Genomic DNA, 26807 nt, shown 5'->3' on the forward strand with positions numbered 1-26807 from the left:
ATTCTTAGCCAATTGAGACAACCGCTACCGACACTACACAGCTATCTAGGCTGATCGGGGAAAGAAGTTAATATTGATGATCAACTTCATACGGACCCGAACAGCCGGCGATTTGACCTTCCCGCAAGTACACCCCTAGCACACAGACGGACGTGTCCACGTGCCGATTTGCACCATACCAGTGGTGACGCAGAGCACATCGTGCAACACGGTACGGTACGCACTCGCAACCCTCAGGCACATTATTTTCCAGCTTACCACGGTAGAGGAATTCCACGGAGTCATGTCAGTCGATCCTGAGCGACCATTTCAAAAATATCTGAAACTTTGCACAGTTTTTCAATTTCATATAAATCGCCATTTTTCGATATTAAACCTTCATATTCACTCACGACTAACTTTTCAAAAGGGTGTATGCGAAAATGATTCAAAAATATTCTAAAAGCTGTACAGCAAAAACGGATTGTTCGATTGTTATGAATTTTTCAGCAAAGTTAGATAACTAAATTATGATTCCTCAGAAAATATACACTGTAAAAAAATTCTTTTTTTACTTTAAAAAAATATGATCTTTGTCACAAAAACTCAAATATCTCAAAACCCTATCTTTTTACCAACGTCATTTTTTTAGGGGAAATGGCCCATTATATCAGCTATCTACCATAAAATTTTGGTGATGGTAAACTGATAAATAAAAAAGTTATGACATTTCAAACATTTCACAATTTTTACATTTAGTAACAAAAAAAAAATTTTTTCTGTGTAAATTATTTCGAGAATTATATTTTGATGCTGATTTTATTGTAAAGGCTACCGCCTGAATTAAACAAGTTGTTTTTATGATATTTGAGTTGATTATTCATAATTACTTTAGTATCTATTTGAAACTTAGACGCGATCCAGTGTTGTGATCAAAAATATTGAGAGTGTCATACTTTTTATTGTACGTGACTGGTGAAAAAATCCCTTGATAGTGTTGAAAAACTGTTGATTATAAGAAAAATGGAATTAAACTTTTTTTAAGACAAAAGCTGTATAAAAAAAGTTTTATATACGCGTAAACGTCTAGTTTATCTGCAAAAAAAAATACCTCTTAGAGAACAGACTTTATGATCGGAAGAATGCGAGTAACATCAACAACAAATGCATGAGAGGTACATACCACAGACAAACAGACGAAACGCCTAGAACAATTTTAGTGAAAATCCATCGCCCAGTTCACACTACCACCACCTGGTGGAAATGTTTCACGAAACACTGCGTTGTGCAATATCGTCATCAGAAGGCGCTAGTGTGAAACGTCAAACGCAAAGAAAAACGATGGGCGCTCTTCTGGTTATGAAAGCTACAACCAAGATTCAAAATGATCGTTAAAGGCGTGGTCAATGAAAATTTCGTCAGTGTTACGTATGTTTGTCTGTATACATACCATGACAATGCTCACGAAAAAGCAAAAAAATACTACCGCTATGGATATTAAAAATTGTATAGTGAATTTTTTCTTCAGCCACCCACCAACACCAAACTAGTCAGTTAAAACTAATAAGTGATTTTGTTTATTATAATCTAACGAACAACATGAACAATCGCTTTCTCAAAGGTCTTCAACTCAACGCTCTCTTGTAGACCGTTTGATGAAAAAAAAATGTTCAAAAGAGTTACGAAATCTCACCGAAAGCACCATAGATAAACCCAAATGTCCACGCATTTGCACGTCCAGCCGTCTAGAATTTGACAAACGAGCCATCTGTATATCATCGGTAAAGCAGGGCGCAGGAAGTTCAAAAACGACAACAACTGAGAAATTGCCAGAAGTGCTACGTGCAGAGAGTCATGCCACCGTACCATCAGCGACATCTGTTTAAACAATTTAATTACGCCCCTTTTCAAAAATGCTTTGAAATATTCTTCAACATCTATACCCATTTCAATATTTTTAACGTTGCAAAACATGATTTCAACATTCATCTTGAAGAAGAGGGAAAACACTTGTCCTCAAATGTAACAGCAAATTAATGAATAAACGACCAATGCGCGGAGAGCGTGATAAAATCGGAACATTACTGTGCATAGTATATTATATGTATACTAGCTGTACCCGGCAAACTTTGTCTTGCCTACTGTGTTTTTTTGACGTTTCAAGTTTCTATCCAAGACCAAGTACCCCCGGTCACAAAGTATGGATGTTCAATTTTCAAAAACTCTCATTTTTTCCATGCTTTTCACCTCATAAACCTTCCTTGGGTGAAAACTAACAGAACAAAACTAAGACGATCAAAATCGGACCTTCCGTTTGCAAGCTATGCGCGGTCCCACGTATGCCACTGCATTTTTATATATATATATATATATATATATATATATATATATATATATATATATATATATATATAGATATAGATAGATATAATATATAATAAAAACAACTTGTTTTACTCACGCAAGGCCATTAACAATAAAATCAGCATCAAACTGCGATTTCCGGTCGAAATAATTTACACTAAAAAAAATTATTACTAAATGTGAAAATTGTGAAATGTTTGAATTGTCATAACTTTTTTGTTAATATGTTTATCATCACCAAATTTTTATGGTAGATTGCTAATACAATGGACCGTTTTCTCTAAAAAATTCAAGTTGGTAAAAAAGTAGGGTTTTGAGATATTTGAGTTTTTGTGACAAAAATGATATTTTTTAATGTTAAAAAAGATTTTTTTTCACAGTGTATATTTTCTTAGGAATCACCATATAGTTGTCTAACTTTGTTGAACAATAAAATCAGCATCAAATCGCGATTTCCGGCCGAAATAATTTACACAGAAAATTTATTTTTTTACTAAATGTAAAAATTGTGAAATTTTTGAAATGTTATAACTTTTTTGTTTTTTAGTTTACCATCACCAAATTTTTATGGTAGATTGCTAATACAATGGACCGTTTTCCCTAAAAAATTCAAGTTGGTAAAAAGATAGGGTTTTGAGATATTTGAGTTTTTGTGACAAAAATGATATTTTTCAATGATAAAAAAGATTTTTTTTCACAGTGTATATTTTCTTAGAAATCACCATTTAGTTATCTAACTTTGCTGAAAAATTCATAACAATCGAACAATCCGTTTTTGCTGTGCATATTTTTGAATATTTTTGAACCATTTTCACATACACCCTTTTGAAAAGTTAGTCGTGGCTCTAAATAAAAATTTGATATCGAAAAATGGCGATTTAGATGGAACTGAAAAACTGTGCAAAGTTTCAGTTCAATAGAAAATCATGAATTAAAAAATTTCCTTAATTTTGATGCTGTTGCTTGGAATCGCTCGGTAGCTTTTGGTACTTGTTGACGTGCCCCAAGCCGAGCCGCGATACCTTAGTATGGATGAGGCGACCCTTGCAGAAACTTGCGCTAACTGGTATACACCGCAAATGGGACATCATCCGAGACAGTGCTTCTATTCGCCTTGACGGAGGCTCTCTGAGAGAATTCAGGCCAAACATTTCAATAGGTCCTATCTGCATTTGAGAGGCTCTCTTTGTTCACTTTCTCTTTCAATTACTGCAATGTAATGGTACACTTTTCAACTACTTTTGCAGTACAAATCAAAAGACGATTGTTTTGACCATCGTTCAATGCAAGGAGACAATCATAATACAAATAAACAGCTGAGATATTAACGAAAGAGAGGGAAACCAAAGAGAGCCTCTCTTCTGCAGATAGGACCTTTAGACATGTTTGGCCTGAATTGCGCTGTGCGTGAAAACATTTTTTTTAACATGGGAAAGGATAGGACGGCATTTTCAAATGCTTCTAATTCTATATAGATTTTTTTTAAGCGAAACGTTCTTAATGTTATCGAATGAGATTTTGATACGCTATATTATAGATATAACATTGTGATTTAAAAACTTTTTGTCTATAACCAGTTATAGTGTAGCTAATTGAAAGGTTGAAAGTATATTGCAAAACATAAACACTTTTTTCAATCTGAAGTCCCTAAAATATTTTAGAAGCATTTGAAAATGCAGCTCCTATACTTTCCCATGTTAAAAAAAAATGTTTTCACGCACAGCGCAATTCTCTCAGAGAGCCTCCGTCAAGGCGAATACCTGTGGAGGCTCTCTTGCAGATATGTACACTGAAGTTTTTTTTTACGACGGTAATGGTCCCGCGTAAAAAAAAACCGCGTAAAAAAAAACCGCGTTATTTCAAGACCCGTCGTAAAAAAAAACCGCGTTATTTCAAGACCCGTCGTAAAAAAAAACCGCGTTATTTCAAAAAACGTCGTAAAAAAAGTCAAGTCACGTTAGATGTGGTGCTGACTATTTTACGCGTGTTTTTGAAAAAACGCGGATTTTTTTTACGACGGGTCTTGAAATAACGCGGTTTTTTTTTACGACGGGTCTTGAAATAACGCGGTTTTTTTTTAGGACGGACCGCGTAAAAAAAACCGCGTAAAAAAAAACCGCGTAAAAAAAAACCGCGTAAAAAAAAACTTCAGTGTATATTCATGAGGCTACCGAAAGTAACAAACACTGCAGTGTTTGATGCAGCGCTTCAATAGGATGGTGTAATCGCCTATACATTGATCACCGCTTGCTGCTTCGAATTTCGGTTGTTCACTACTACCACCTTAGTTTTGTGATGACCCAATTACAGCTTCCTGGAGCTCATTCACTCCTCCACAATTGTGGTCGAGTGGGCTGCTGCCAATTTCACTTCTTCGATCGATTCACCGTAGATCTCTAGTACAGTGTAATATCGCCAGTAAAGTCAACGATTGTGAAAGCACCTCCGTATCGTTAACTCGTACCCGATTCTGCAAGTAACTTCCGAGAATCCTCCACAGGTACCCGGGTATCCCCAGACATAGGAGCGCATCGGCAATAATCGCCCAACTAGCACTATTAAACGTATTCTTCACATCCAGAGTAGGCCGTCCCTTATTTTGCAAAAATTGGAAATGTTATAAGTTCGTTAGTGGAAAATGATCGTTTTAGCTAAAAAATGATCGTGTCAAAATTTGAAGTCCGTATCTCAAGGCTAAGTGGTCCCTCAAGGGGCCTAAAGTTGTCAAAAATTGTATGGGACCAAAAAAACATGAAATTTTTTTCGACAAAAAAAATACGTTATTCTACAAAAACCGGTGATTTTAGGACCCTAAAGGGCCAAAAATGTGCTTAGATTTGCGATATCTCTACTCATTTTTGAGTTATGGAACAAAACAGGGTAAGTTTTCTTCGGAATCTAAAAAAATGGTCAAAAATGCTGATTTTTCAGTTGTTTATTGTCAATATCTTGGAAACGAGTAGAGATATCGCAAATCTAAGTACAGTTTTGGCCCTTTAGGGTCCTAAAATCACCGGTTTTAGTAGAATAGCGTATTTTTTTGTCAAAAAAAATTTCATGTTTTTTTGGTCCCATACAATTTTTGACAACTTTAGGCCCCTTGAGGGACCACTTAGCCTTGAGATACGGACTTCAAATTTTGACACGATCATTTTTTAGCTAAAATGATCATTTTCCACTAACGAACTTAGAACATTTCAAATTTTTGCAAAATAAGGGACGGCCTAATCCAGAGTCACTACTGCATAGTAGTGAATCCCTCTCCTCTTACGTTGGAGCGCTATCTCGACGGTTTTTTTGTAACCGACAGGATAGTGTCTACGGTGGACCAGTTCCGGTGATAGTGTCTACGGTGAACCAGTTCCGGAATCCGAACTGGTTACTCGAGAGACCATTTACTCCCTCGGTGTGCCTCTATAGTGTACTGAGGGTGATATTTTTGAGCACCTTCTCCGCCGGGGCCGTGTCGATCAAGCATATTTCTAGACGAACATTTGAAAAGGGCCTATCTGCTTTTTGTAAACAAACATGTTTCTGTCTCTGCAGGGCCCATCTGCATCCACCCACGCCCATCAACACCCTTAAGAGATAGCTTGAAGAAGGCTCTTTCTGATAGGGTGTTGGTGTGCGTGGGTGGATGCAGATAGACCCTGCAGAGACAAGAACATGTTTGTTTACGCAAAGCAGATAGGCCCTTTTCAAATGTTCGTCTAGATTTGTCAATATGACAATGGGTCTCCAGGTGGTTCACCGCCTTTGGAAACAGAACCAAGCTCTGCTGCTTCCAAACTTCTGGGAAAACTCCCTCGCCCAGGTATTTCTGTCTCTGCAATAGCTACATCTAAGGTCAGGTTTACAACCGTCCGGACCTGGGGCCTTACCTAAGCTGAGTGAGTCCCCTCGCAAGTTTCACATCGGCGACCCTCTCCTCATTGCCAGCCCCAGTCTTCGGCTGTCCTACGCACCATAACAACCGCCCCAACCCCCAGTTAGGATCATTACGAGGAAAAAGTCCCACGATGTTCCCCTCTTGGCCATTGCGATCCTGTAGGATTCGCATTGGTACTCTGACAGACCCTCAAAACAGGCCTTTTTACTTGCCCTTATCTCGTTCTTCAGCGCGACTTTAGCAGCAGCGAATACCACCCGCCGTTCGTTTCACTCATCCTCAGTTCGTGCTCTCTGCATTCGCCTCTGCACCGTCTTCTGGACGGTGTATTTATCCGTCGTCCACATCGCTGTCATTTTTCTGGACCCATCCGAGACCCAATTTGCCGTTACCGGCGGGTACTCGGTATGGGTCCGCTATGGTGGCGATTTCCGTATTTCACTCAGAAACCGCCTGACAAAGCAGTTGATGAGCTGCGTCACAGTAGTTCAGGTTCAGCTGCGTTACCTGCACTGTGATTTGTTCACTGTGGCACGTTATTGAAGGCCGGGCACCTTGGATCACCCGCTGAGTGACTGTTGTTAACGGATTTTCCGTTAAAAACATATTCCAGACGAATGGGTGGACTCGAGCAGCATTGTGCCTTATGCAGTGAAGAGAATTATCAGAAAAAAGAGGCACAAAACAAGCAATAAAGAAAGCGCGATGGTTACTCTTTATCCGAAGGGATGACACTCTGATCTTTTGAGGTTAATCATTTTTGAATCTTTCGGAATCTTTTTGAATCTTTCTGAATCAGCCAAATCCCGACCAAAGAATTTCAGAGAACTTTTACTTCAGTGTTTTGTGCGCCTTCTGTCAAAAACGATCCGACGCTGACGTCGATCGACATGTCCGACATCGCCAAAACAAAACCGCGTTTTTTTCGTGAAATTCTTTCAATTTCTAGTGCAGGTATTTTAGGTATTTTATACCGAGAACCTACCGGACATTCCCCCGGAAAATTCCGGAGCCGCGAACAAATCCCGATCTCGAACGATAAGATCAAAAGATCAAGTGAAAAAACGAGAGCCGAAGTGTGAAGTATTGTGATTCCGGAAACGGGTTCGGCAGTAAACGGGAAACAGTAAACCGGACCAGGATTTCACTGCCACAAGGAGACCAGATTCGCCCCTCCCTCCGTTTTCCCTTCGCCTTCCCCGACCGTTCCTGCTCGATGCTAAACTATATACAGAAAAACTGGAAAGCTTATTGGTAGGTAAGAAAAAACGGAAATAATTAGGTGCTTCAAGCGCTTCAGGTTCATTCATAAATCATAACACAACATATTTTCATAGATAAGAAAATCAACAATTTATTCTACGCCATACATTTCGGTTTGCTACTGCTTCCTCGGGAACATCGCCACATCACCTGATCAGACCACCTTGTGCTCCACGTCGTACCATCCGGATGTCTTGCGAACATAATCGTTGCATGATTACTATCCGGCATACTTGCAGCATGCCCTGCCCACCGTATCCTTCCAGTTTTGATCACCTTGTGGAAGTTGCGTTCGTCGTAGAGTGCAGCGAGCTCATGGTTCATCCTTCGCTAACACCACCATCCTCGAGCAAGGTCCGTAGAGCGATCATCGGTTTTTAATCAAGCGTTTTGTACATGGTACATTTGGTGCGGGCATGAATCGAGGTAAGCAAGATACACAGCAAACGCTTGTTTCTTAGATTACATTATTATTATGGCTGAATGATGGATTGCTAACAACTTCTATGTTGGCCCATATAGTCACAGCTGTAAAGGCGTAGGTATTCAGCATTACCATGCTGAGGGTGACGGGTTCGATTATTGTCTATCATTGAGGATAGCGTCAGTAATGAAGCATAGGTGCAAGGTACGATCACTGCAAGATAGTAGTCTTCGTTCGTTGTTCGACCGTTATGATTCGATAAACTATTTTACATCTTCAATCATTGGAGTTATTGCGCGTTTCGCCGTAGATTATCGCGCAAAAATGTTCAGAGTCGCTCATAAATCGTGGCCAGTAAATCACAATACGTTCGTGTCTTCTAAAATAAGTGCGGAAATCAGCTAAGGAATGACCCCGTAGAAGACATTGAAACGATTAAATGCAACCGCGCATATCTATTAGCGTTTTCGCACAATTTTGCGCGATATTGTTTCTTTTGAATATAGCAGAATAGCAGAATTTTGCGCGATATTGTTTCTTGCAATTGGCTTCCAAATCCAAATTTTCATGAGTTTTGGTGCCCGGGAACCTATTTAAAAATCAATTTGAAGTTTGTATGGAAGCGAAAGCGATTTTATGAATCACTCCTCGTCGGATTTTGTAATGGGTGGAGCTGTCAAACAGTTGCCCAGCTGTTGATTTTAGAAAATCTCTTTGAAATTGATTTTAAAAGTTTTAAAAATCTGTAAAAAATCATAGTGGCTAAAAAAAGGTGCTCTTTCGCATAAAATTAAAAATTCAATAAATTTTTCAAAATTCAAAAACCCAATTGTTATTATTGCTATTTATTAACAACACTTTACCATTATTAATGTGACATGCGAGAAACCAGTAACAAATTTTGAAAACGACGTATAATCAATGCTACACCATTGATTATACGTCGTTTTCAAAATTTGTTACTGAAACAATCTTTAGAGTGGCATAGGCACAGTTGTCAACATAGACAGCATTTTGTCGCGTCGTGTACTGAGTACACGTGCCATGAAAAATGCACGCTTGTGGTATACAACGTGAGCGTGGCGTCGCTGCAGGTAGTCGAAGATGCGACTGCTCAAGGGTTAAGACTAGGCAGACCAGATTTGTCCCGTTTTAATACGGGACACATTTTGGAAATCCAACATATAGGGAATCAATTCCAAAAACAGAATTTATTTAGTCTTTTATTCATTTACATTACATCATTATCTTGATTTATTATCTTGCATATGCTTGCACTTATCCCACGTATCTAAAAGCAATCCGTTAATCCATTTTTAAATGTATTCCAGCAATTCCTTATCGTCACTATTAACCATGGCTTGCCAGGTCTAATTTGATTACTTATATTTTATTTTATGTTTTTGTATTTATATGTGAATAAATAGTTCTGCTTGGGTGGGGGGGGGGGTGGGTAGGAGGGGGTTTGTTTCTATGGGTATTTATAAACATCCGAAATTCACTGGAGGGGGACGGGCGTCTGTTTAAAAAAATAGTACACTTCTTTATTAAGTTAATCTAGTAGTTCACAAGATCAAGACATTCTTCAAAATAATCATATTTTGTCATTGAAAGGGTTCACCATGTCCTTTCAAGTTGTTAGGTGACACAAAATATCGTTACTTCGTCCTATCCTGCCACCACGCTTCGACCAACAGAAATAAGTCACTTCTGAAAGTCAATGGTCATAATCCATAAGGAGGACACCATACAATAGTATGCATAAACAGATCCTGCATACGGGTAAGTACATATATTTAAATAAAATGTTCTGTCTAATAGATCAACAGTTACTGTCTTATGTTATAACAATGCTCAAGACAATCTTATTCTCCGCCTACTTATTCACCATGTTCACTGAAGTTGTTTAGTTACGCACCGAAAATCTATTTTACTCTATAATCAGAACTTGTCGTTAAAAAGGTTTGCCAAGTCCTCTGAAGTCGTTTGGTGGCGCGCAATAGATCTTCTTTGAAAAGCATTAGAACTTGGCTTTGAAAAGGTTCACCAAGTCCTCTGAAGTCGTTTGGTGACGTACAATACATCTACTTTTAAAATAGATCAGTTTGTTTTATAGTTATTCCTCCTACTGAACAGATTTTGCCGTGAAGAAGGTTCACCAAGTCCTCTGAAGTCGTTTGGTGACGCACAATTCTACTTTTAAAATAGATCAGTTTGCTTTATAGTTATTCCTCCTACTTAGCAGATTTTGCCGTGAAGAAGGTTCACCAAGTCCTCTGAAGTCGTTTGGTGACGCACAATACATCTACTTATAAAATAGATCAGTTTGCTTTACAGTTATTCCTCCTACTTAGTAGATCTTATCGAGCAGAAGGTTCACCAAGTCCTCTAAAGTCGTTTGGCGACGCACAATACATCTACTTTTAAAATAGATCAGTTTGCTTTATAGTTATTCCTCCTACTGAACAGATCTTATCGAGCAGAAGGTTCACCAAGTCCTCTGAAGTCGTTTGGTGACGCACAATACATCTACTTATAAAATAGATCAGTTTGCTTTACAGTTATTCCTCCTACTTAGTAGATCTTATCGAGCAGAAGGTTCACCAAGTCCTCTGAAGTCGTTTGGCGACGCACAATACATCTACTTTTAAAATAGATCAGTTTGCTTTATAGTTATTCCTCCTACTGAACAGATCTTATCGAGCAGAAGGTTCACCAAGTCCTCTGAAGTCGTTTGGTGACGCACAATACATCTACTTATAAAATAGATCAGTTTGCTTTACAGTTATTCCTCCTACTTAGTAGATCTTATCGAGCAGAAGGTTCACCAAGTCCTCTGAAGTCGTTTGGTGACGCACAATTCTACTTTTAAAATAGATCAGTTTGCTTTATAGTTATTCCTCCTACTTAGCAGATTTTGCCGTGAAGAAGGTTCACCAAGTCCTCTGAAGTCGTTTGGTGACGCACAATACATCTACTTATAAAATAGATCAGTTTGCTTTACAGTTATTCCTCCTACTTAGTAGATCTTATCGAGCAGAAGGTTCACCAAGTCCTCTGAAGTCGTTTGGCGACGCACAATACATCTACTTTTAAAATAGATCAGTTTGCTTTACAGTTATTCCTCCTACTTAGTAGATCTTATCGTGCAGAAGGTTCACCAAGTCCTCTGAAGTCGTTTGGCGACGCACAATACATCTACTTTTAAAATAGATCAGTTTGCTTTATAGTTATTCCTCCTACTGAACAGATCTTATCGAGCAGAAGGTTCACCAAGTCCTCTGAAGTCGTTTGGTGACGCACAATACATCTACTTTTAAAATAGATCAGTTTGCTTTATAGTTATTCCTCCTACTTAGCAGATTTTGCCGTGAAGAAGGTTCACCAAGTCCTCTGAAGTTGTTTGGTGACGCACAATACATCTACTTTTAAAATAGATCAGTTTGTTTTATAGTTATTCCTCCTACTTAGCAGATTTTGCCGTGAAGAAGGTTCACCAAGTCCTCTGAAGTCGTTTGGTGACGCACAATACATCTACTTATAAAATAGATCAGTTTGCTTTACAGTTATTCCTCCTACTTAGTAGATCTTATCGAGCAGAAGGTTCACCAAGTCCTCTGAAGTCGTTTGGTGACGCACAATTTATCTACTTTTAAAATAGATCAGTTTGTTTTATAGTTATTCCTCCTACTGAACAGATTTTGCCGTGAAGAAGGTTCACCAAGTCCTCTGAAGTCGTTTGGTGACGCACAATACATCTACTTATAAAATAGATCAGTTTGCTTTACAGTTATTCCTCCTACTTAGTAGATCTTATCGAGCAGAAGGTTCACCAAGTCCTCTGAAGTCGTTTGGCGATGCACAATACATCTACTTTTAAAATAGATCAGTTTGCTTTATAGTTATTCCTCCTACTGAACAGATCTTATCGAGCAGAAGGTTCACCAAGTCCTCTGAAGTCGTTTGGTGACGCACAATACATCTACTTATAAAATAGATCAGTTTGCTTTACAGTTATTCCTCCTACTTAGTAGATCTTATCGAGCAGAAGGTTCACCAAGTCCTCTGAAGTCGTTTGGTGACGCACAATACATCTACTTTTAAAATAGATCAGTTTGTTTTATAGTTATTCCTCCTACTGAACAGATTTTGCCGTGAAGAAGGTTCACCAAGTCCCCTGAAGTCGTTTGGTGACGCACAATACATCTACTTAAAAAATAGATCAGTTTGTTTTATAGTTATTCCTCCTACTGAACAGATTTTGCCGTGAAGAAGGTTCACCAAGTCCTCTGAAGTCGTTTGGTGACGCACAATACATCTACTTATAAAATAGATCAGTTTGCTTTACAGTTATTCCTCCTACTTAGTAGATCTTATCGAGCAGAAGGTTCACCAAGTCCTCTGAAGTCGTTTGGTGACGCACAATTTATCTACTTTTAAAATAGATCAGTTTGTTTTATAGTTATTCCTCCTACTGAACAGATTTTGCCGTGAAGAAGGTTCACCAAGTCCTCTGAAGTCGTTTGGTGACGCACAATACATCTACTTATAAAATAGATCAGTTTGCTTTACAGTTATTCCTCCTACTTAGTAGATCTTATCGAGCAGAAGGTTCACCAAGTCCTCTGAAGTCGTTTGGCGATGCACAATACATCTACTTTTAAAATAGATCAGTTTGCTTTATAGTTATTCCTCCTACTGAACAGATCTTATCGAGCAGAAGGTTCACCAAGTCCTCTGAAGTCGTTTGGCGACGCACAATACATCTACTTTTAAAATAGATCAGTTTGCTTTATAGTTATTCCTCCTACTGAACAGATCTTATCGAGCAGAAGGTTCACCAAGTCCTCTGAAGTCGTTTGGTGACGCACAATACATCTTCTTTTAAAATAGATCAGTTTGCTTTATAGTTATTCCTCCTACTTAGCAGATTTTGCCGTGAAGAAGGTTCACCAAGTCCTCTGAAGTTGTTTGGTGACGCACAATACATCTACTTTTAAAATAGATCAGTTTGTTTTATAGTTATTCCTCCTACCTAGCAGATTTTGCCGTGAAGAAGGTTCACCAAGTCCCCTGAAGTCGTTTGGTGACGCACAATACATCTACTTTTAAAATAGATCAGTTTGCTTTATAGTTATTCCTCCTACTTAGCAGATTTTGCCGTGAAGAAGGTTCACCAAGTCCTCTGAAGTCGTTTGGTGACGTACAATACATCATACTTATGAAATAGATCAGTTTGCTTTATAGTTATTCCTCCTACTTAACAGATCTTGCCGTGCCGTGAAGAAGGTTTACCAAGTCCTCTGATGTTGCTTGGTGAGGCACAGCATATCTTTGAAAATAGATCCACCCCTCCTAATCTCCAGAACTCATCAAGAAGGGTCAGCAAGTCGTCTTTTGGAGTTGTTTGGTGACGCATAATAGATATGAAAATATGGACTTTATAAGCTAAATTTGTCCGAAAAGAAACCAATGCTCAAACATCTTGTTTGACTCGATCGAATTTTCATTAGTGTCAAACCCTGTCTTTATCCCTACCGGTAACAGATAAAGACATGATATCGAAAAATTTTGTTGCGTACTTTTCAACTTGTGAATAATAAATTATTACTAACCCAAAATCGAAACTGTTTGATGATAGATCTTCAGCAGAGTTGCAGTGTTTACCGACTCGAAATCACCGTTCGAAAATCGCAATGCAAGGCTTAAAAATCATCAAACTCGTGGTGCACGATGTTTATCTCATTATTTTCAAGTTGGGACAAACTTATGTCGCATTGGGTGGATTGTCGCAACAAATACAGGTTGCGACATTGTCATTATTGTTGCGCGATGGTTGAATTTTGATTCACTGATGCCATTCGGCGACGCATCGCCTGCACAGCTTGATCCTGCCAGGGCCTTTGCAGTCCCATGACATGTGTCTGTAGTGTCCAGATTGGGCGCGTTCTGAAATAACAAATGAATTTAAACATGTGCTGAATTTTTATATAAATGAATACTCTTGCTTAACCGTGTACCGATGTGAATGTCATATCGACTTGCTATGAATGTAGCATCTGAGCATTGAAATACAGACCAGCATACATACATACATACATATCATAACATTGAAATACAGACCAGCAGCGATGGGCCGGTCTCATTCGCTGACTGATTAGAAACGTGAAAAGTATTGTTTTATACTCCTAGCCAGAAACCCCGGATCGCGTACATTTCATTGTCCTGGTTCTAAACACCTGAAGCAAACCTTTGGTGGCTCATGAAAGGTCAGATCTTCCCTACTTTATCGGACTTATTTACGTCCATCATAGGTAGCGCTACCAAGGCTACTCCTGTCCCTGCCGGCCCCTTGCGTAGCCGACGGCTACGGTGCCCACCTGTACCGCGCACTGTTTCCGCAGTGCTGTGACGAGCTCTTCCGTTTCAGTGACCTCATCTAGGTTCTTCACCTTCAGAGTCGCCTTTGCGGTACATAAGAGCTCTCACCTTCGCTAAGGACCTCTTCCGCCAAGGACCTCTGTTTCGCCCTACTACACACTTAAAATTGATTCTTGAGCTCGGCAGAAAATATTGCTGATCTAGATCGGCAACATACGATTTTGGCAGTATCTCGGCAACCGGCATAGGTTTACTGAGATTTACCAAAAAAATTTGCCGAGATATCAGCAGAAGATCAGAATTTTTCAAAGACTGTCAGAATTATTTGCTGAGAATGTCAGCAAACAAAAAAAATACTGAAAACAGTAAACCTTTTTACTGAGATCTCGGCAATGATGCAATGCATTGTCGAATTTCGCCAAAAGAGCTGTCAGTTTTGATTACACCATTGGGACACCCTTTTTCCAGATCTGTGAAAGTGGAAGAACCGAATCTTTAATCACCTAATTAATTTGTGATAAAAAAAAACTGCTGTTTTCAGCAAACAGTTACGAGTTAGAGGATACGGGAAACTGTAAGAATAAAAAATGCATACGTAAGTTATAAGAATGTTTAATCTATACTTTTTTGCAGAACGAATGAAGTTGCTTTGGGAGAGCCCGTTCGCACCGTGCTTGACCTGATCCCATTATTAGCCAAAGATTGGCGGAGTCCGGTGTGTGATGGCAATGAAATGAGAAATTTAACAATTTACGCTTTAGTCAAGTAATAAATATATTGGAAGCTTCTATTTTTCTTTAATTTTCCTTGAATCTGTTAATTTTCATCCTTTTTCTTCTTCTTTTCTTCCCAAAACAAGCTATCAAAACAAACCAAAAGTACCGAGATTCAGTAATTCGGTTTACTGAGAATCTCGGCAAAAAAGTGACAGCTGCCAATTTCGGGATTGCTGAGATTCCGGCATATAATTTTTTTGCTGAGATGATTGCCGAGCACTCGGCGGTGCCAATCTCGGCAATTCGTTTGCCGAGATTCGGCAAAAAACATAGTGTGTATGTGGTTGCTGAGGGCCCAACATTGGTCGCAACCCCCAGTTCCATTCCATGCGGGACGGACCAGCCTTTTCAGGCCCACCCTTTTCAGCTTTCCGGGATGCCTGGCTGAGATCCGACATGCCGGCATTACTGCCTTGCGGGCACTGCCAGATATAGCTTCTCACCTGACGGTTATCTCACCCGCTTCTGCACATGCTTAGGGGAGACTGAGGAGACTTGATCCCTGGGGAGACTTGTTCCCCCCATATTTTCTCGGAATCAAAAACAGTTTTCTTCTAGCATATTTTTTCCAAAACAACATCTGGACAGACGACAATGTTTTGGCTACAAGTGATTTTTATTGTACATTGCATTATTTTTTAACGGCTGATGGTTTGTTTTCAGTCCTTCAGAAATCTTTTCAGCGATTCCGAAAAAACTCAATAACTTTGTGAAAATTGAACCAAATCGTGTCAAAATTTCACAGCACATAGTTTGAATAAAATGCTTTCAAACTTATTTATCCAAATAAGGCTGTTGTTAACATATTTTAATTAATTCGGCTTAGTATACACAACAGTGACATGGGGAGACTTGATCCCTCGAGGATTACACACACATTATACAAGTGAAAAATAAAATTCTACTCGGAAGCCTCTATTTACTTGGAATTCTAGTCTATTCAACGATAAAATGTGTCAGATAATTATAACTTTAGTACAAACCAAGAAAAGGGGGATCAAGTCTCCCCATTTTGAAAATACGGCATATCCTTAAACATTTAAGGAAATCTTACAATTCCAAACACTCCATGTTCATCGAAAATACAAGAAAACTCGAAAAGAAAATGAATAGGAAGACTCTGGAATGATTTTCCCTTTAAATAAAGCATTTGCTGAAAGGGGGATCAAGTGTCACCCAAACACAGTTTTGAAAACTTTAACAATAATTTAAAGGCCTTCTGCTGTGTATGAACTTGCAATACATGTTTACCTGCCATTTTGAACGGAAATCGGATCTAGTTTTGTGTTTTTTCTTAAAGTTTCAGGTAAATTAAGAAAAAGGGCTCAAGTCTCCCTAGTCTCCCCTATCGTCTTGATATTGACCGGCCTCCATTACAATGGATGTGATGGTTAGAATACTTGACTATCACGCTGAGGTCCTGGGATCGAATCCCACTCCCGACAAACTCGCAAAATGTGAGTTCTTCCTTCGGAAGGGAAGTAAAGCGTGGGTCCCGAGATGAACTAGCCTAGGGCTAAAATTCTCGTTAATACAGATAAAAAAAAAAAGAAAAAGGGATCAAGTCTCCCCAGTCTCCCCTATCCAAAACAGTCATCCGAAATTCTGTACCTTGATCAGTCCTACGAAAAGCCTTTTAGGGAAAAGAAGTTTTCTGATCAAAGTCTACAATCCATAAAAAAAAATTCTGTATGAAGAGAGGTGAAGAATGGTTTCTTAGATGACTAAATTTTAGCCTACGAGAGTTATGAACGGCATCTTTGCTCTGTGCCATTAGGGTATCAGAAGGCCGGCCATTAGGGTGCTTGATGGAATGCATCCATCAAAAGGGTGTCGTTTTCATTCCTGTACATTCCGGCTCATGACACGAAGCCTTTGCTCCATTTTAATTCGAAACGCATCCAGTTCTATACTGCCGTTCTACGCATACTTGTCCCATGTTATATGGGATTCCATATAACATGGGAGTGGGACAATCGGAGAATAAGAATACATATTTAGGCCCGCTTTGAACATGTAATTATATGTCATTCTAACTTTTACTAATCAAAATATTTATTACTTCTTTACGTTCCCACAGCTGTCACTGGTCAAACTTGCAACAGACAGCGCAAACAAAGATTGGAAGCTGCACGATATACGACGGTTATGCCAATCATCTGAGTCTCCATTTTGGCATTGCATGAACAACACCCTAGCATCTATTCAAAAAGGCATGACCTGGCCTGGTCGGGCATGTTGTGCATTGGGAATGTCCCTGAGGTGCCAGAATACATGCGCGAGGGCATCTAGAAGAGAAGACCTGCTGACTGGCTGTCGACACAGTGACGAACAACAGCTATTCAACTGCGTCGAGCGGCAAGAGGATGGCGATAGCTGTTGTGGTCAGGCCAGAACATCGGAGTGCTTACTGGCGTGCAAAGATGTCTTTCGGTCGAATCAAACCCCCAACAAACACCAACGGGAGTTGGTGCAAAATACATGCAGTAACAACAATACGGATGTTTTGCAATGTATCAAGGGATACGTTGAAGTGACTATCAATGGAAATTTGAAACATTGTAAGCATCATTCTAGTAATGAAGGAAGTTGTGTAATCACTTGTTCATACCTCTTCTAGACCTTCCATGCTGTGATCAAACAACTGAAAGCCAATGTAAAAAAGCGTGTCGTGACACTCTGTTGGATGGCAGTTTTACAGAAGAAGAAACCATCGATATTCTTCAAAGTTCAGGTTGTGGAGTCCCTTTGCCACATGATCCGTTGTGGAAGTGTTTCTTCTCGTTTGGTAAAAGTAAAGTAGTGCCAGTCAATTCGAACGAAATATCCCGCATCAACCAGGTGGGAATGGATTCGGCCAAGATGCATTGTTGCCTGAAAGCCAACTCAACCAGATGTAGGAAATTTTGCATTGCAACGTACTCAAACGAGTGGACTACGAATTTAGCGGAGTTCGAACAAGGTTGTTTGCTTTCTATGGAAGAATACAGTATGAAACAATGCGTTGATGAAGGTGAGTTAGCAAATCAACAGACTTAAGAGAGATTCAAACTGATTTCCTTTTTGCAGTCGATGAACCATGTGAGTTGGGCTGTGATGGCCTTTCGTATTGCAGTAATTTTAACAATCGTCCAACGGAGCTTTTTCGCAGCTGTAGGGCTCAATCGGATAATGCAGCCCTAAGTGATGTGGAACAGTGGAAGGAACAGCACTTTGTTAGGTTGCCTGGTATTAATCTTCCGATCCGAAACATAAGCGAGTGTTCGCTGGAAACGTGGAAATCTATTGCATGTTTGTTACAGATAAAGCCTTGTACTCGAAGTTACCACACCAATCGGATCTGCAGAGAAGATTGCTATGAAGTGCTGGGACGTTGCGTAGACTGGAATAGGATGACAGTGAAGCATTCAGTAGCCTCCCTCTGTGAGATGTTTTCTCCCAACGATGACAATGAATCGGAATGCGTTTCGCTGAAAAGATATCTAGAGCCTAGTGATGTTCTGTTAAAGAATACTGATGTGCTCCTAGTTTCACCTTGTAAGGGGAATCCTTGTAACTCAAGCCAAGTTTGCATCGTTAATCGGGATGGGACATTTGGATACAAGTGTGTCAACGGATGTCCTCTTGGAGAAGCTTCCTCTTATATGGTGCCAGAAGGAACATTCGTTCGAATTCCAGTGTCATCTACAATTAAAGGATGCCTCAAAGTATGTCGATGTGGAGCTGGTGGCAGGATAGAGAAATGCCAACCTATTCCGTGTATAAGCTACGATTCATGTGTTCTTGCGGGAAAACGTATCGAGCACTTGTCGTTCTTTTATGTAGAGTGTAACATATGTAGTTGCTTTGCTGGTGAAATCACCTGTACCAAGAAGCAATGTCGTAGGCCAGGACTTACTAACAAATCGTTCACCACATTGCCCTGCAATTGTCCTGTCCACTATGTCCCAGTTTGTGCCCGCAATGGCAATACGTACCCTTCGGCATGCATAGCTAAATGTGCTGGCATTCAGGACGGAGACATCCAGTTTGGACCCTGTCGTGCCAGAGATCCTTGCGATGGAATTGAATGCAACCCATTGTCAGTATGCATTCCGGATAGGAACGTTTGCTTATCTACGATGCACAAGCCGTGTCCTCAACATCAATGTGGTAAGTGTAACTTATTGTTGCTTTGTTCAGTCTGATGTTTTTGTGAGAATTATTTATGCATGTATTTTTTGAATGACTATTTACATTATTAGAATTTTGTTTTAAGGTACACCGGGGCAAGTTGAAACGGGTGGGGCAAGATGAAACAGCGGGTTAACATGATGTTTTCTAATGATGATAAACAGTTTGATCGCCATAACGCATCGTTTTTGATTCAAACAATCTTTTACCGAAGGATAAATTACCAAATTATATTGAAATCTGTTTCAAAATTTCGTGTTTCATCTTGCCCCGGTGTACCTTACGTCGAAATCGTGTGTAAAGGATTTAAGTGTACCTCAACGCCACCAACGGAGACTACTCCACATATAAAGTCGATTTGACCCCACGATGGCAGTGTTTATTGTTAAAATACACTAGCCCATAAAGCGACACGAGCGCCAAACGGCCAAAAACGGCGAGCACTGGAAACTTACCCAGCTTTTAATCCGCTTTCTCAATATTTAGTTTAAACATTCCCGTATTGAACCTGCCGTCCTTAATCCCTAGTTTCTGTGTTACTTTTAGTATCTGTCGCATGTCTACATACTTGCAGCAATGCATAGGCCTTGGCTGAGAAAATACCACCGAGACCGTGTAACCGGTCGCAGCTGCTTACAGCCTCTCCATCCCAGACACTCCATTACCTACTTCCTCTTGTACAAATGCAGCTGCAACCTCTCTAAAGATTACCTGAGCTACTTCAGCCCCGCATGCGTCCCTCATTCGCAAATCGTTGGATGTATGAAATTATCATTGGATAAATGTACGGCTCATGCAACGCTTTGCAACAACTAAGGCACCCTACACACCACTCAAACCGTTTGACCAACATTGCCACCGCCCCCTGGTTCGTCGAACCAGCTTATGTTCCTGCAACCGTATGACGAACTGCCAAATCGTGTTGCACCAACATGTCACCACAGAGAACAGACATCCAGGCTAGAACAAATTTCATTCGGAAAGTTGTGTAAGGATTTGAATCTTTACTTGAGTAAGGTTGCAAACCAATACACGATGGCAACACTAACGCCACCAAACACCATATTGCCACAGTCAGTGGTGAATTGAAACATTTCAAGTGGTGAATTAAATTAGTATGGGAAATTAACCGATTGCAGCGCCACGTTATTGCCACTTGTGTTGCCGATTTCAAATGGCCGTTAAATTCCTTACACAGTTTCGGAACTGGACTTGGATGTCTGTTCTCTGTGATGTCACTGAGGTTGCACCAACATACTCTCCCATTTGAAATCGCACTATGTTTGTGCAACAACACTACACACGGTACGATCGGTTCGTCAAACATTGGCTCCGCCCACCGTTGGTTTGAGTAAAATCAAACTGGTTTGATTTTTGCCAACCAAACCGTCAAATCGGTTTGACGAACTGCCAAATCGGTTCGTCAAACAGCATCACACACGGTCAAACTTAGCACCAACTTCAACACCAACCTGGGGGCGGATTCAATGTTGGTCAAACCGTTTGACTGGTGTGTAGGGTGCCTTACATAAAGAATTATTACTAAACTTAAACCATTTTTCTTGTTTCGTTTCAGTAAGCTTGGCATCTGTCAACTGTTCGGTGATAACATCTATTCGGGACACGAACCTGAACTTCTACCCTACTGTATGCGACCTGGTCAAGTCGGGAGGTTTGTTTGCGTATCGGGAGAAGTACTTCACGCACTGTGAAACTTCCAGGAAGCGCACACAAGTTTGCGGGGTCAACGGAATCACCTATCGGAGTGAATGTGAAGCGTGGGCTGACTACTCCACGGTCGACTACAACGGGCCATGCCAAGAGGTTGGTGTGATAAGTGATTCACTGGAAGCAAAATGTAGCTCGGTTAAATGTCCCAAACGGAAGTCCTATGAATGCAGCCAGGTGATTCCGCCAGGAGCGTGCTGTCCTGTTTGCGGGACGGCCTTGCGAATTGTGTATTCCAGGAAGCAAGTTGATCGTGCCTTGTATGCCCTGAAAGGCGTGAATACGGAAATCCTTACCCTTAAATCTATCCTTAGCTCTCTAGAACGATTACTACAAACGGTGGAATGTAGAATAAGCGGACAGCTGACTTTCGAGAACGACATCTATGTGATTGTTGAGAATGTGTCCAAGCATCCAAATTATTTGCAAGTTGAAATTTGTAGTCGCGAGGCGGAAAAATTAGTTACCCTGATAAGAACGCAAAGTCATATGATAACTAGCGAGCTCAATCTTAGTGCATTGATAGTTGCTAATTTAGTCAAAACAAACGTAGACAGTGGAGCCCATAAAATAAGTAATAGTTTGTTATTAGTGTTGATATTTGTGCAATCCTTAATTCTAGTTCGATCATTTCTCAGATGACCTATGATGTAATTCATACCGTGAAAATTTAGTGCCACATCCATATTAGGAGACTCTTACCGCAATAAAAGCTGTGATATTTGTGAATTTAATCCAATGTACCAAAGTATGCTTAGATTCCTGTAGATATGGTTGCAATAAACTTCTAGTCCTGGTTTTTGTTACAAAAACTTGTAAACAGTGTGTTTTTTAACTTGAGGTGACATAAAACCAGTAACAAAAATACTATAACCACAGAGAAACAGACGTAACACTTGGAACAAATTATATTAAAAATCATCGTCACGAAATCGTAATCGCCCACGCCCAGTGCTAATCATGCCATGATTGTACAAGCCACCACTAGATGACGATAGTGAGCAAACGTCAAACAGGAGCAAAAACGCTACCAGCGCCACGACTGGTAAAAAAAAATAGTTTTTCTTTCATGAGCATGCAGCTCAGGCTGCGGCTTATTTTTCAGAAGTTGTCTAAACCCGGAATTCGTAAGCTCTTTTGGATTCAAACAACATAAAAAGAGAAACGTGTGATTAAAAAATTTTGAGATTTAGAGGTGGTGCAATCGACTTAAAAGTTGAATTGTCGAGTAATAAAAAAGGTGTTTTCACTTTCAATCTTTTTTTTATGAATCGCTCACAAATTGAATTTCGATTGAATTTGTAGAACATTAAATCTTTCCAAAGTCACGCAAAATATTTTATTTTTTCCTCTTTTTACAAAAAGGTTCAACCTTAGGATCCGATAACTTATTAACCACTTGACCAATTTCTAATCTTTTAGTGTGCTTTTGTAGTTATTATGTTGCATGCTGTGAATAGACTGTATTTTTATAAAATAATTAATAGAATGGATAAAAAAATGGTTAAATAGATAAATATCACGTATTTTACACGAAAAATGAGAATTTTAGCAAAAATTCAATTGTTGTCACGCTTAGTTTCAGGCTTAAAGTGAAAAAGTTATTCTTAATAATCATACCCAAGGAACAATTCCTTTGCTAATTGGTTTTGTTTGATTTTTATTAGAATTATATTGCAGCAATAGTTAAAACACAGACAAACAGACGAAACACTTGCGAAATTTCCATCGACCACGCTTTTAACGATCATTTTAAATTTTCATAGTTGTGGCTTTCACAACTAGAAGTGCGCGCATCGTTTTTCTATGTGTTTGACGTTTCACACTAGCGCCTTCTGTTGACGATATGGTACAACACAGTGATTCGTGCAACTTTTCCACCATGTGATGGTAGTGTGAACTGGGCGATGGATTTCCATGAAAATCGTTATTGGTGTTACGTCTGTTTGTCTGTGGTTAAACTCGCAGTTTTATGATCACTTTTATGAAAACCATTGATGAAATCTTTTATAGTATACTTGAAAATATCCATCAAGGCAGATATTAAGAGTAAACAAAACTCTTCGATATGTAAACCTTCTGGCATTCATCATTACCACAATAAAACTGTTAAAACTCTCAACAGATGGCGATCCGATCGATTAGTAACGACATCTGTTTTTTTTTTTTTTTTTTCAATTCATTTATTTAATAGGTCCATGCGCCCGAGAGCTTAACGGGACCGAAAAGTATGTTTTTACAATAAAATAACAGACGAATTGGAATCACAGTCGCTCTGTGATCCCAGAATAGCACCACACACTTTCTTCTTCTCTTTTCCACGTTTGGTCGACAGCCGCCGCTTGTTTGTACCGTCGCAGCTTTCGTACGGAGAAGATGAGCTATCGTCGTGATCGTTCCCAACGTCGTCGTCGTCATCATCACCATCGGTATTTGTTCTCTGCTGCTGTACTTGGCTCGTAGGTACGTTGTTCGGTTGAGGCTCGCATTCAGCAAACGTACGTTTGTCTCTTGCTTCGACCGATGGACTGATTGGTGGGAAATCAGCCTCGTCGAATTTCTGCTCGGTGGATGATGATTGATTGGTAACCGCGGTGGCGGCGGCGGGACGTATGTTAGAGGAAGTTACCTCCAAACATTTCTGCTGCGGATGGACAGGTTTGCAGCACCATCTACACGTCTTAACTTGGTTTTGATGAAATACGGTGGCAATTTCATTGCTGATAGTAATGAACGACGGGATGGGCTGTTTGAGTCTTATCTGAAGCACTCGGACACCGTTGAAAACACCGGGAAAATAGTTCTTCCATCGTTCACCTTGTATCGATATCACATCACCGAACCTTCTCATATACTCCGCGACAACTACGTGGGGTATGGATGGAGGAAGGTCGCACACACGAACTGTAACAGCCTCGCTATCCACATACACGGGGATCTTGAACGGCTTGCCGTTGCACACAATAGACCGTTGGATATTGTGCGCTTTTTCATACCGCAGCGCCGTCTCGTTGTCTATCATCTCAATAAAGACACAGTTGCGGGTGTTGTGTAGTTGAATACACTTTACGTCCGCGAGATTTAGTTTAAGTTCCTTTTCCATGAAACACTCGATTTTACATAATTCGGGTCGCGTAGGAAGAACGCCAAAATCAACCACAAGCGTATTTTTCCGAATACAGCTCATTTTAACAATGGAAGGAAAGCAATGTACGGGAGCGATATGCAAACACGACCGAAGGCTGTGAGCGTAGGCTGTCAACTGAACGACATCTGTTGGTGGAAAAGCAGAAACTACGAAACTGCTAGGTTTATTGCGGTCATCCTAAAAGTAAACTTGCTGTCGTTTTATATTTGCTAATTATGGTCGTCGCCATATTGAAGAATTAGCTGACATGAATGAAACATAGTTATGTTTGCTCAAATAAGCAATGAATTGATAGTGTGCTGCTATTTCCATAACATGCTGACATAAATCAATTCTCTCAGCTGAGTTTTCTTGTGATTCGAGACAGTTTTACTAAATTAGTAAATTGATTTATTTTATTCTAAGGTAATAATATTCATTATTTTCGAAGCGCATTAATTTTATGTTTCCGCAATCCCAATATTCACGGTAAAATTAAATGCGCATAAGCTTACCAACACAATAATTACTAAAATATTACTGTGAAATGATCGCTTTCTACTTACGAATGATGAAGCCTCCTAAACTTATTTACGTGCTATCGAAGAAGCTTCTCTGCATCTGGAGCTATCATAGTTTTCGTTAAAAAAACAACAACAATCATCATAACCTCTTTTCAAGAATGGAAAAATTTTCAACTAGGTTTTAAAACAGTTTTATTGCTACTCATAATACGATTTGCAAAACCTCTCCGAGAGTGGTCCACTTAGCCGGAAGATGCTCTTAAAGAGGTTATCAAGAGGCTTTGTATAAATCAGTTTTATTGCGAGTTTCATAAAATTGGTCATGAAGATCTCTTATAGAGCCGAACAAAATTTTAAATGTTAAATCTTTCTAAGAAATCAGGATTCTAAGATATATAAGATATAACATTTGTATGCTCACTAGCGCCGATTTGTGGTGAAGTATCAAATCAAACGGTTCATCATCTGTAAGCCCTTGCCCAAACAAACAATTTTGCCGAAGACACCACCTCTACTAGTAGTCAGGAGCTAGCGATATGAGATCTTAATTTCTTCAGTGTTACATCTATTTGTCTGTGGTGTCTCTTTGGGTTCATTCAAATAATACGTAACGCTAAATTAGAAAATTTTGGATCGCCTCTCTACTCCACGTAACAATTTTTGTATGGGAAATTTAGAAAATTTGTTTAAAGCACACAGCGCTTGACCCCGAGAATATATGTTGGGACCCCAGGGTCGAGGGTCCCAAAAAGGACCATCATTTAAGGCAGTGATCCTCAGGCCCATTTTTTCAACTGCTCGTAATGCAATACCTGGATGGATTTATTTATCATTTAACACGTTATTCTTGATTATTTCGAGAGTAGAACAACTTGCATAAGAAACATTGTAAGGCAGCGTTTCTCAAAGTATGGGTCGCGACCCACTGGTGGGACAATCTGAAGAGCCATATCTATAAATGAGGCTTACCTTCATTCTTTATTTAAAATTGAAACTACTGTCTGCGTTCTGAAATAAATTCTGAAACTATGAGTTTTCAACCAGAAGTTTTAGGATTCTGGTAAGATTTCAGATTTTCCTTGTGTTTTGAAAAAAAAAAGTGTGTTGAAGTAGTTACTTGCAGTTTGCATTTTTTGTTAGATTTACACGCCAAGTTCAGCAGTAGGAATTTCAGAAGAAAAAAAATAAAACACCAAAAATCAGAAACAAAATACCAAATTTCAACAAGAAACAACTGTAAGTTTGGTAATCTCCTCTGAATTATATGTTTATTTTTGCCAAAATTCGGTAACGCTTAACTTCAGTAAAATTATGCTGAATTCGATAATTTTGGCTTTTACAGAAAACAGATCAGCTCAAATTGATTTCAATAATATAGGATTGAAATAGAAAACTCATCTAACCATTCAGCAGTACTATAATTCTAAAGAGACGCGCCAACTTGGTCAAATTTTTAGGATGGGGGCAAAGCATGGTTTTTCTGATTTTAAGTATGGGAAAATCGGATTGTCAAATATTGGGAGGGGCGCAACTATGATTGGCAAACCCCAAACCAACTCAATGATTTGCAAGATTAGGCGCTACATAAATTTATCAAAACCAGTGAAAGCGATAAAATGTATTTATTCAAAAATATTGTTCAAATTTTCTAAAATGATGTATGTTATGGAAATACGTGCTGGTGGGTCGCCAAATCTGGCATCCCTGCTGTGAACTAGCTACTTTGTTTTTGTGCTCCGCTAAACACAAGATATTTCCCTGGAAAACGACGAAACTATTCCGCCCGCCATACATCAAATCGTTCCTACTGCTGCTGCCTAGCTGATGGACGTCCGAAACTCCCGATGTGAGTAGAATTCACGGAAAATACATCCGATCCAGTATACCACTCAGATGCTGCTGTCTACCACCATTACAACCGCCACCCGCCACCCACCACTCCGCTACCACGCTGCCCTGCCGCCCCACCCGCACCTATCATAAACAAGTTCCAAAACAACTGCTTGTTGCTGCTGCTGTTTGCGCTGATCATATGCTGCTGCTGTTGCCGTTACCGAACATATTCGCTTTCAAAACGCCGATAATCGACAATTAGTGAATTGCCCAAACCACAATTGTACCCAAGCTGCTGCAATAAACAAATATTCCTGCTGGTTGTTTTTATTCCCCTGCCACCGCC

General features: G+C 39.6%; 1 protein-coding gene across 8 annotated transcripts in view; it reads left to right on the top strand.

The window, feature by feature from the left end:
• Nucleotides 1–22169, top strand: part of LOC109402885 (reversion-inducing cysteine-rich protein with Kazal motifs) — a 125454-nt gene extending 103285 nt beyond the window's left edge. For 7 of the 8 annotated variants that reach the window (XM_062859946.1, XM_062859948.1, XM_062859947.1 and 4 more), the window contains exons 4-7: nucleotides 17157–17637; nucleotides 17697–18089; nucleotides 18146–19228; nucleotides 20826–22169. In XM_062859946.1, coding sequence (XP_062715930.1) covers nucleotides 17157–17637; nucleotides 17697–18089; nucleotides 18146–19228; nucleotides 20826–21619 — 2751 coding nt within the window. In that variant the 3' untranslated portion in view covers nucleotides 21620–22169. Of the gene's footprint in view, nucleotides 1–17156; nucleotides 17638–17696; nucleotides 18090–18145; nucleotides 19229–20825 lie in introns of those variants that run through there. The other variant, XM_062859953.1, reaches the window with a different exon arrangement.
• Nucleotides 22170–26807: the final 4638 nt, after the last annotated feature.

Source organism: Aedes albopictus, chromosome 3, assembly GCF_035046485.1.
Source record: "Aedes albopictus strain Foshan chromosome 3, AalbF5, whole genome shotgun sequence".
NCBI classification, from domain to species: Eukaryota; Metazoa; Arthropoda; class Insecta; order Diptera; family Culicidae; genus Aedes; species Aedes albopictus.